Source organism: Barbus barbus, assembly GCF_936440315.1.
Source record: "Barbus barbus genome assembly, chromosome: 38".
Taxonomy (NCBI): domain Eukaryota; kingdom Metazoa; phylum Chordata; class Actinopteri; order Cypriniformes; family Cyprinidae; genus Barbus; species Barbus barbus.
The window spans coordinates 20116036-20128507 of record NC_136716.1 but is presented as its reverse complement, the minus strand read 5'-3'; the positions used below and the strand labels follow the sequence as shown (position 1 = coordinate 20128507).

Genomic DNA, 12472 nt, shown 5'->3' with positions numbered 1-12472 from the left:
GCCAGACAACAGCAAGCCGATTACCCGCCCTGTAGTACTGACCAATCACAAAGGACAAAACAAAGCAAATCCCGCCCTTCAGATAACACTGACCAATCAGATTCCACTACATCGTCCCTGCACGAACACACCACGCCCTTCTAGTCACTAACATGGCCGTCAGCAGGGAGCGAGTCCAAGGATTTTGAGACGAATATTATTTGATTCTGCTTAAACACTCTTGATGAGTGACGATGCCACTTGCGGGTCGTTGATGCTGCAGCTCAATAATGTAAGTTTACGTCGATTTAGTGGGATTTGAACATGTAGCCAGTAGCATTTAACCCCTAGGCCACCTCTGTTAACATGAACTGTTTAGTTTATAAATGAATGGTTTAATGATATTTATATATACAAGACTGTAACTTTGACAGCTCATTTCAACAGTGAGATACAGCAGGCTTGTTTCCATCAGTCTCAAGTCTTTATCAAACGATCAACATGCCAAAAAATGGGAGCTTTCACATGACCATGGGTGCAATAATAATCTGAAATATAATATTGTATTATGATGTGCAATTCATAAATGCAAGCTGTTACTGTAAGTATTGGATAACTTTATGTAATACCACTGCTTATTTAGGGTTTCTCTGTAGAGAAATATACATATTACTAAAGAAATGTCTCTACAAAACTGTCATATTGTTTTAAAGCTTAGACTGTAGTTGTTCAGATGAATCCTGTGTTGTCATTTCACTCCCTGTAGTCAAATATGAAATCCTCTAGAAACATAAACACTAAGTATTTGTGTAATGCTGTCACTTTATAAATCAGGTCAGCACTTCTTCTCTCTCTGAATATTTTGGATTGATTATGTAAGTGATATATACAGTGCCCTCCAAAAGTTTGAACAGTAAAGATAAAATTGCTCTGTTGGCTGTGGAGTCAAGACATTTACAAATATGATTAAAAGATGAATATGAGACAAAACTACAGAATGTCACATTTTATTATTGGGTGATTCAACACATAGATGTTTTACCAGCTAAGAAGTTCAGCACTTTTAGAGTTTCATCCCTCTATCTGATGTGAGCATAAGTATTGGAACAGTTGCCTCACAGGTCTTTCTAAGAGATCAGCTGTGTCATGTTGCATTAATTCTTCAGATATTAAAAGCAGGGAATGTGTCGTATCAGTTATATCCATTACCTCTGTATTCTGAATCTTGCAGCTAGAGCTATAGCAAAAACACGTTGTGTGTCAACTATCCTTATTTACAGACACACTGTTGCCCTTTATTGCACTCTTGTGTGTCATTGTAAATGAAATGAGTAAGTGAGCAAAGACCAGTCTGACCATCTTCTGTAGATCCGATGACAGACATTTTCCTATAACTGCAGCATGTAAACCTGACTTGGATGATGATGTTAACTGTTGTCTTTGATTATTTGTAATAACTTCTTTTCTAACGCTTTCTGGCCTGATCAGATCCCTTTGAATGTAAGAAGAGAGAAGCCACACCCACTCATTGATTCCAGTTCCCTGGGCACGACTACAGCCCTGACATCCGTCTCTCAGACTGGCAGTGCCCACAGGTGCAGCGTCTTGGAGCTGGGGGCCACCGTTGCCTTCCTCTGCCAGCCGGGTTGGGATCGGGACAAGTGTAGACTGTAACTACCAGCTCTGGGCATCTCGACAGAGTATGGTGAGAGACAGCGGCTGCCATGGAGCTACAGGATAACAAACAGGTAAGATCTCGAGGTGTCTTCCTCTTACAGATGGGAGTGGTTTTGCTCAAACTGTTGATTACCACTGAAAATGATTTTTACACTCCGTTTGTGAAACAAAAGCAACAAGAAATCGAGTTGAAAAATAGGGTATGACTTTACACAGATAAGGCAACTTCATCACATTAGTCTCATTTTAATAACATATAGTGTTTAAAAAAATATTCATACAAATTTTTGTAGTAGAGTTTAATTAAATAGTATGGTCACATTTTCTAAACAAAGTCCAAGTTAATTAGCCTAATCCTATTAACTCAAACTCATTGACCCTGGGCTTCAGCAATGCTGAGACAGTGATAGCACTAGAAATCTTTCCCTAATTGTTTTTTTTTTTTTTTTTTTATTCTTCTGTGGCATATTTTAGACCTCTGTACAGGAAGTGCTGAAAGCTGGTGGGAATTAACGTTTTTTCATAATCAAGGTCAAGGGCACAAAATTCAAAAATAGAAATATTGAATGTTTTATTTACAGGGAATTTCATTCTTATTTTCCGGTCATGAGTATTTTTGCTCTGAGGTGTCCTGTAATAATTAGCTTGAACCATGCCCAGATTCTTTTAATGGAGATCGAAGTTGTAGAGGTTGTGCAAACCATATTGTCTTGACAAGAATGGCTGATATGTTGTGGGCCTTAAAAGCAGTGAGGTTGGGAAGAAATATACAGTGACTTTTCTCATATCTTGTGAAAGCAGGAGATTTGTTTCATGTATTAGCATGTTAAAATACATATCATGATCTATGCAAATGTGTGTAGAATGGCATATTTATTTTTTTATCATTTGAAAACTCACATCCTTGTGTATGGCCTTGAATGTCTAAATTAGCCTTTGTCTGAATTAATTTTTTAACATTGCTTGTGTTGGACAGCATCATTAAAGCCATTATGAGTAATTGGCAGTAATGATTGTTGCTGGGATCCTCTCTTAGTTCTTGTCTTACCTTTATTGATTTTGCTGAAGTAAAGGGAGTGTGCTGGGATAGTGGTTCCCTTGGTATCTGAATCAGACCCTGAATTTGGAGTGCATTGCAAGGTTTGAGGTTCAGTGAGGTTTTGTTTAGCATATTGATGGACATCAGTAATGATTATTATGAAAGTACAATTATTTTGTGACTAGTATTTTGGGGGTAAAGTTGTATTTTGGGTGCTATGCTGCATTTCTGAAAGCTGAAATATTTGACTTCACACCACCAAATGTAAAACAATGAAAAAAACTGAGAATTATCTCTGAAGTATTCTACACTAACATTTTGATATCATATTTAATTTACTTTTTATTTATATTGTAGTTTATATATATATACCACTTAATATAATAAAAAATAAATAAGAGAACTATATGCAGTGTAAGAGTGTATATAAATATACACGTTTCTTATGTTTTTATATCATAGTCAATTTTTTTAAACAATTAAATTTTCCACTTGACAGTGTTCATGATCGTTTGATCCCTACTTTTGTAAGGTTGTGAGGTTCATTGAGGATGCTCTCTGTCCTGCTGTGCCCCATCATTGCTTGGATCGTAAATTGCTGTGTTAGCTGGAATTGGAGAATGACTGGACAGGGCGGCGAGGGCACACCGTGCTTTTGCTAGTCTGTCAAGCCCCTCTTCCTCACTTCATACTCCAGTTCTTTTTCTCAAAAGCTCCACAGCCCTGATACCTGCTTATTCCATCCGGCTTTTCATTGCCATTTTACACCCTTTTTGCCTGTTTCTCTACAGGCGGTGTGTCGCAGCTGCCTCTGCAGAGCTCTCAGATTAATTAACACTAGAATTCACAAAATCTTCTTTCTTTTCTGTTCATTTTCCTTAAGCTTAACTATTTTCAGGAGACCTACACACTGTTATTGTCTGAAAAGAGCAGTTGTGTGTTTATCCTCTCTAGTCAGTTGCACTGGTTTTAGTTTGCAACGCTTTTTTAGTTGGCAGTCTACAGTCCAGGGTGGCTGGGACGTGCCCAAAAGACAGCCTCTGAATGCGCAGAGGCAGAGACTGCCTGTCCAGACCACGCGAATGGTGCTGAAACAGCAGCATACATTATCCCATAGCACCCCGCCACAATCCTGTCCAACCCACACGCGCACCAGTCGCACATTAGTCTGTCTGCAGCAGAGGGACCATTCGCAGCCATGATCCTGAAAAATGGGACCTGGTTCTGGAAGAATAAAGTGAGTGTATCTGCACACTTCCTATAACAAACTCAGTTCTTTGTGATCTGTCTGAGTTGGATTGTCTGGCATCCAACATTTTGGTCTTGTGTGCGAATCAAAAGGCTTAAATCTGTTGTGTGTTTGTGATTAATCTTGAGTACCTTGAACAGGTGAGAGTCCCGTGCCAGGTGCATGTGCACTCTTCTTGGTGTAATTGTTTCATGCATTTTTAAAGATCTTGAGTGGTTTATCCGTAATAGGCCAGCATGCGTGACTGCATGTGTCCGAGCTGGTAAATCCCTGCTTGTTGATGTGTGAGAGATGCTCGAGCAGGGATTTAGTGCTTCTCTGTCTGTGGGAAAGCGGCGTGTTTATTTATAGTGCTGGGGCCCTCATTTGCTACTACAGGACCCCAGCCGTCCCAGAAGTCTACTGGTAGCATAACCAGAATTAGTCAGCAAAGAGAGACTTTTTTGACCATTCTAGGCATGTTGAGCAATGAAATTTCTGCCTTAATATATACAGGCTTGAGTTACTGTGACTACATTCTCTCAATATTTTGCTTCAGTAGTTCAGATCTGAATAAAGCTAATAAAAAAGCATTGAATGGTTATTTTCTAAGAATGTAAGGATGAAATGTTACAGATTAAATACAACTTTTTGACATGCTGTCAATTTCTACAAATATTATTTCAGCTTGTTTCTCAGATTGGGACAATCTGTGGGGCAGTGCATTGCAGTAATGCACTAGTGATTGTTTAGTTGTTAGTATAGCCACAAGCGTACAAAATATTTGATTTTAATGTTGACTAGTGTGATATAACTCCAGTAATACTAGAGTGACTCACTGACATAGACTGAAGCACAAATTTGTCTATATGCTTTTGGTCTACCCAATTTTTAATGCCATGTGATAACGATTTTTTTTAATTAGTGAAAACTTTTAATTCCTATTTTGTGAAATGGACCAAGAAAAACAGTTTTATCGTAAGTACATTTAAAGTATCATTTGTTGTATATACAAAATTGCATATATACAACAAATAGTCTATCTTATTAGGGGTTCAAGCGTGTAGTGCTGAAACCTTATTGTAATTGATAGAATGGCCAAGGATCAGCAATCTCCACATAAAACTGATCGGGCAGACCAAACCGTAAGTGGTAGAGACTTGAAAATTGGAGGGATTGTAGTACTCATACCGTCTACAATGTCACCACGGCTCGACCCAATCGGCCTGAGTACCTCGTGCAGCGATCAAAAGTACATAATCGCTCATAACTCCTAAACCATTAGTCGCAGACTCAAGTGTCTTATATCGGATTCGATTGTCATCGGATTCGATTGATTTTGGATTTTTGAAAAACCTACTTTTGCGAACTGGTCCCAGGTTTTTCACCCAATCGGAATCAAACCAGTGCAGATTCTCTGCAGAGTGAATATCAGTAATTATCAAAGGGACACCAAAACGTCCAAAAGGGGCAGTGCCACTTTTACTAAAATGATTATAACTTTTAAACGGAATGAGATATCTTCATCAAACACAGAACACAAAAAAATATCATGGAGCTTGGCCACTTGGTGGCATTATAAGAGGGGGAAAAACATTAAATTGGCTATAACTATGCAGCCATTTGTCCAATCAAAATGAAAATTGGTATTTCTATAAGGACATTTGCGTATCTCAAAGAATGTGGCTGCTATTGGCCAATTAATTTTAAATAATTGATTTAGGTTGTTACACATTTGCTAAATAATATGTAATGTCTATTTTCATTTTCGCTTAAATGTCTTAAAGCACTTCAACCCCAATAATTGCTGCTTGCAGCTATATTTCTAAGTTGAATTTATAAAATATTTGTTTTATTATTATATTGTATTTATTATATTGTTGAATGTTGACTAACCTGTGAAGCTGATATGGCAATAAATATAATCAATCAACAGCGCCAATAAATGTATAAGTTTTATATTTATATGTTCATGTTATAATTGTTAGAAATGCTATAACAATACAAGCTTCACATTTCTGCATTTAAACTCTCTTACATTCTAATTGCATTACTTAACATGATTTGCATTTGTTTTTATAAACTGGAGGAAAGGAGCTTTTGTCTATAATAGACAGCATTCTTAAGTTGTGGTCACGTTAGCGAAATTTTGGCCAAATTTCATGCGCAAAAGAAGTAATTTGTCTATAGCAAATAATGTATCGATGTATGAAGCACACCTTTCACAGAATTCACTTCTGTGAAAAGCAGGTTTCTATTGGTCAGCAACATAGAAAATTCACATGGCCAACTTATTGTGAAATCTGGTTGTGCTGTAGGAGGAGGAGGCGACTCCACTGGGACTGTCCACAGCTCAGGCTCTGTGCACCCTACGGGACCAGCTGTCCAACTTACTGGGACAAGACCAGAAATCCAGCCGGCGTAGATCCACCGTACAGGTCTGTTCTCAATGGCTTGTTATCAACAGTTACTGTGTATTACTTTTGTCAGGGAATTGCTGATTTTGGTTTTCCTCTTTGTTTTACAGGAGCTGTGGGCTAAAAGCTTCCTTCATCATGACAGCCGGCATTCATGCTTCCATTGGCCAGGAGCTGTTCTCACTCTGGTTGTGGTGGTTGGGCTGTTGTGTTGTCATGGCAGTCAGCCGGCGGGGAGGTGGGCAGGGCTCAGTTTTGATTGACAGTTTGATTTAACATCAAATATTGGAATTTAGCTATCAGGTGTTTATTTATGTAAGTCTCTTTCTTTTGTTTTGTCAGTCAAGGCATAGAGTTAGTGAACGCGGGTGCACTCTTCCTCCTGCTGCTGCTGAACCTCTTCCTCATCGGGCGGCAGCAGAGGTTACGGATGAGTGAGATGGTGCGGAAGCTCAAGTCCATCATCTCACAGCTGAACGGTGAGAGAACAGCGACTGTATAAACGTCTAAACAAGTAAGCGTTCCCTTGTTAACTTTCTCATTTTTCCCCTGGGTTGCCAGATTATTTGGAGAGAAGTGCAGGACATCCAATCAGATGGGCCCCCTCTTTGTTTCCTGACCTCTACACCCCCACTTCCCCATCCTGGTCACTGCATTGGACATTCAGAGACGAGCAGCTGGTTAATCTACCTGTCAGTCTTCTGGTGGAAGGTGATGTCATAGCTCTTAGACCGGGCCAGGAAGCCTTTGCATCTCTCAGAGGCATCAAGGTAATGTCAGATTTGAGTTATTTTTTGTTTATTTATTGTGTAGGGTATAGATATTTTGCAATATACATAAATGGAAATGGAAGAAGTGTTATTGTAGTGTTATCTGTAGAAAATTACAGCATTTTAATAATATTTAAAAATGTTATTTGTATTTTTTTCAATTGAGTTTTCATTATTTTGTCATTTTAATAGTTGTTTAATAATTAGCTTTTTTGTTTTATTAATATTAGTATTTCAACAGTATTGCCAACATTTTTAATTCTATAGAGATATTACATCTAATAGTTATATTTTGTTTAATTTCAGCTTTATTTCAATTAACAAAGACAATCTTTAATAGTTTTAAGTTTAGTTTACAATAACAACACTGCACGGTAACCATAGTTTCTGCCAGAGTAACACAGTAACTACATGTACGGTAACTTACTCCTTTAATGGTATGACCCAAACATAGCCAATCAGGAAGTATTTGATATTTCATATACACTTATACTGTATTTGAGGAGTGAGATTTTGAACCAATTAGCTTTTAGTGGTCGTGGCTACATAGCGTAATGCCTTAGAAATAGAAACAAAGCATGTAACACAATTACCTTTCACTCACTGTGGCTGGTTAGTTTCTCTCAGGTTCTGTTCTTCTCAGTCACTGTAACTTCTGTTACCAGGACGACGAACACATTGTGCTGGAGCCAGGAGACCTTTTTCCGCCGTTCTCTCCTCCTCCGTCCCCACGTGGGAATGAGCGGAAGGGCCCCCACAGTCCCCAGCAGTACCGCCTCTTCAGGGTGGTGCGCACACCTATACTCGACAGTGTCAGGTTAATACATCCAAGCTAAACTATCTTGCTATAAATGCTGAAATATGTTTGGTTTGATTAATTGTAAGGAAATGATGACTATACATGCCATTTTTTTTTGTGATATGTGACAATTTTTTGTATTCTCACAGCAGCTAATAGTAACTAACCACCTTTTTCTGGCCAATAGGAACAGTCTTGACCTGGCTCTCTCCCGTCCAGTCACAGCCCTTGATAATGAACGGTTCACAGTGCAGTCCATCATTACCAAATTCGCCTGTCCTGCTGTATTGGTATGACAAAACTGACCACATGCGCAAGGTTTTAAAATGTGGTTGTTTCACACATATTTTGCCTGCAAGCAACATCCTTTTTGACACCCGTATTAACAATTTGCTGTGTTCACATGGCATAGTATGTACGTAGATCTTCTTTGTTGAGCCTGCTGAACTATAATAAACATAAGAAAATAAGGTGATTCTTTTTTGTAAACCTGTTGCAAAAAAGCTATTATGAAGCAGCATAAAATAATGTTGTGAAACACGGGTCAACTGGGTCATGATGGTCACATGTCCCAGTTGCAAGATGTGTGATAAAACATAACAGTTAAAATATTAGTGTGAAAATGTGTCCATTTACTAATAATGATCTTTGGTCAACTTTTTCATTTATAGGTGGCCTTTTTCTCTATTAACACGATCCGGTACTTCTGTGACACTCCAGGTCTCACCCCTGGACCCTTCAACTTCCTTCAGCTGCAGGTTGATAATAGTTAATCACTACAAGTCCCTTTTGTTTTTTTTTTGTTTTTTACTATTTTTGCACTTTGAGGACAGTGAATGTTAGGCTAAATCCATCATAAAGCCTTTGTAAAGCCTTTCTCTTTTTAATTTAATATATTTTTATTGCATCTTTAATATCAGTGGTTGGGCAAATTCCAAATGAATTTTGGGAAGGGAACAATACTCGTATAATTTTTCAAACAAAAGCAAGCAGCTAAATAGCTTTATGAAACCATAACTATATACTAACACAGTGGTTCTCAACCAGGTGACCTCAAGATGACTTAACATTATTTTAAATAAGCCAAACAAGCATTAAAATAAGCCAAAACATTTTAAAATAAGGATATTCCTTGTTAATTAAATTTTTTTTGAAAGAACCAGGTTTTCCACTGAAGTTGGTTTCTGATGTATGATTTCTATACCTAAGTGATGTTGAAGTGAAAAATATTTTTTCTAATTTTGCAAAGCTCAAATATTATTGGGTAAAAATGTTAAATAATTTAAATCCTTGTCATTATCCTTATCCACTAAACGTTTGATGCCAACATTTTATTTGCCACAACAATGGTGGGATTAATGTTTCTCTTTCCCTCTTTTTGTCCTCGTCTTGCGCTCTCTGATGAATAGATGATGGGTGTATTGCCCATTTTACCTCTTCTGTTTCCTATGATGTGGACTCTTGTGAATGCGTATGGAGAGGCCCGCGTGTTATCCGAGTCCAGCCGTAACTCTCCCACTGGCCTGGTAAGACAGACAGAACACCACACATTCATTCACTTGTTTATGCTATTCATTAACAATTCACTCACATATGCAGACACAAAACATGCATAACTTCCCAAATCCCACACCGACGGATATTGCTGCTACATTGTAACTCGGTCTGTCTATGATTATTGTGTGTAGTAACGTTGATTTGCTGCTGTAACACTGCATGAGGAAGTTAAGCTCATTGGCCCAGCTCACACTAGTATTAGAGAGGCTTAGGGAGGGATTGCGGATCCGAGGTGAAGCGTTTAGGCCAGAGTTGAAACGGAGGGCTGACCGTCTGCTCAGGTGTTTAATCAGACTTTTCTCTCGTCCCAGCTTGCTAAATTCTCAGAGGACACTCTAAGCAGCTACACGGAAGTGGTGTCCTCCCAGGTATATCCTCTGTATTCCTCCTCCTCCTGTCCCACCCGTTCACCACAAGCTTCTTGTGATCCTTCTCCCTTGCTCTGGACCCTGCCACAACCGTCATCTTTTTCTTCACCTTTTTGTTCTGATTATTAGTCATTTCAACTTGTTTATCAGAGGACCAGTATGAAAAGAGACTTTTTTTTTTCTTGGGTCACCATTTTTTTTTTTTTTCAGTTCTCATTTTTCTTTTAAAAAACACGGTCACTTCATCTCACCTCGTTTGGTCAAGTTTGCAAACAATACACCTGCGGTCTTTTTATTTATTTACACCTTTTTTGCTTCTTGTGCTGCCAGTTAGTTTGGCACCCCCCCCCCCCCCCCCTCCCCCCTCCCCACGCTGATCTGTGACCCCTCGGCCTTTGCCTGCCCACCTTCTGTCTGCCTGAGGTTTGCATGATAGAGTATACGCTCTCTCTATAGTAGTGGTGCTCGTCTGGACTACATTTATCAGAGTTAATGCACATTTTGAGAACTTCTGCATGATCAAGACTGTTTTTTTCCCTTTAAAATTTCCAAAGTGTGGTAAGTATTTGTCTGCATGGAGAGATCAGACATCTGAGCAGACTGAAAGTGTTGCACTGTTTTGTGCGGTTTAATTTCTTATTTCAAAGACTTTGTAATGCAAAAAATGGAAGTTTCTAAGAAGCTCTTCATAAACTTCCTCAGTAGTTTATTTAACAGAGCTGTGCACAGTTAAAGTCTGAGTGTCTGTGTGCGTGTGTGTGTTGGATGATGCGTCTTTAAAGACCCAGTGAAATCAAAATTGGACTTTTGTGGAGTTTCTCTGTCTGTTAGATTAAAAGGTAATCTATATCCTAGTATAGTCCTTACAGTTGATATATATTAGCAGACATATTTACAGATATAGTTTATAAATGTACTAAGGTTAAAAAGTTTGGGATCACTGAAAAGTCTCTTGTGCTTACCTTCAAGAGTGCATTTATTAAATTTTTTTAACTGTTTATTGAATTTTATTCTGTGGAACAGTACTACAAAACAAAAAGCAGCTGTACAAATTTAGAACCCATCCCACCCCTTGATAGGTTGGTAAATAAATAAAATAAAATAAATAATAATAAAAATATATTAATTAATATTAATAGATAAACAAATAACAGTAAAATATTTTTTTACAAAGATTTTAGAAAAGAAGATACAAAATTAAAAGCTGAATGCCATGAATTAACAGTTTTCACACTAGATCCATGCATATGAGAAGTAGAGAGTTCCATTGAGATAATGTCCAACAAAAACCCAGTCCAGGTTCATCTGTCCATTGTGTGAGGAGGATTCCATCGGTTGACTAGCTATTTTTTGCTGCTGTGAGAGCAGCTAACAGTAAAGATCTTTGTTGGACGGACAAGGTGAAGTCCCAAAAGTCAGTCATTCATGAAAAAATAGCGTGGAGTCAAACATATCTCAGCACCCAACACATATGATAAGTCCTGTGAGAGCCGAGAGGGGCACTCCCAAAGAAAATGCAAAAACGTGCCTTAAACTCCTTGGGAACAGAGATTACACAGAGAAGACGACAGATTCAAATAAAAACGTTTCATTGGAGTCAAGTAAATCCTTTGCAGTAATTTCCAATGAATCATTTGGTGATTAGGGTTTTTAGAAGACAATTTAAACACCCCACACCTGATCGGAAAATAAAACATACACATCCTCATTAAGATCCTTAGCCCAAACAGATGTAATAGATAAAGGTTTGTATGAATGCTCAAGAAGAAAGAGATCGATGACTGAAGCAGAGGAGGGAGATTCCTCAGAAGGAAGGATTAGTTTGCGCTAAGGGTGAACGGGCAGTTGAGAGTTCCAAGGCACCCCATATGCCCGTAGGGCCGATCTAATGCGCAAATACATAAAAAAGGAGGTGCCTGGCAGATTATATTGAGTTTTAAGATTCTGGAAGGATTTTAAACCACTATCATCATAGATATCTCCCAGAGTGTTTACTTTACTATGAGTCCATTGCAGACAATGAAATGGAGTACTGCCTGACAAAAGGTTATTATTGTGGAAAATAGGCGAATGCCATTTTGTAACTAGTTGTGAATGTCTTTCAACATCCCTCCATGTGGAGAGGAGATGGGTTACAATGGGACCAACCCGAGATTTACACTGCCTAAGCGGAACTCCCGAGAAAACAAGATGCTTCAATTTATATGGATAAACAATAGATTCCTCAATTGCTCTCCAAGACACAGAAGTGATCAGATCAAACAAACTGCTAAAGGGCGGAGGGAAAAGGCTTGAGCATACAGTCTAAAATTAGGGAAAGAAAGACCTCCATGTAATCTACATCGTTGCAAGGTAGTCAGTTTAATATGAGGATGTTTCCCATCCCATATATACCGTGAAATACATGCATCTAGTTTATTCCAGTAGCCAAGCGGTGGAGCGAGAGGAATCATGGAAGAAAAGAAGTTGATATGTGGGAGAACATTCATTTTAATCACCGATATACGGGCCTGAAAAGAAGTAGGAAGACGAGACCAATTTTCCAAATCTGAGGATACTTTGGCTAGAATACCATTATTCTGTCACTACAACAATTCCTTGTATGTGTAAATATACTTGGCCAATAAAGCTCATTCTG

At 38.4% G+C, this 12472-nt stretch overlaps 1 protein-coding gene across 1 annotated transcript in view; it reads left to right on the top strand.

Moving 5' to 3' along the window:
• The first annotated feature begins 127 nt into the window (after positions 1-127).
• Positions 128-12472, top strand: part of LOC306857994 (transmembrane protein 94-like) — a 29193-nt gene continuing 16848 nt past the window's right edge. The window contains exons 1-11 of the mRNA XM_079398327.1: positions 128-271; positions 1468-1727; positions 6242-6361; positions 6451-6578; positions 6683-6819; positions 6902-7110; positions 7776-7927; positions 8097-8199; positions 8581-8667; positions 9319-9435; positions 9778-9834. Coding sequence (XP_079254453.1) covers positions 1704-1727; positions 6242-6361; positions 6451-6578; positions 6683-6819; positions 6902-7110; positions 7776-7927; positions 8097-8199; positions 8581-8667; positions 9319-9435; positions 9778-9834 — 1134 coding nt within the window. The 5' untranslated portion in view covers positions 128-271; positions 1468-1703. The remainder of the gene's footprint in view (positions 272-1467; positions 1728-6241; positions 6362-6450; positions 6579-6682; positions 6820-6901; positions 7111-7775; positions 7928-8096; positions 8200-8580; positions 8668-9318; positions 9436-9777; positions 9835-12472) is intronic.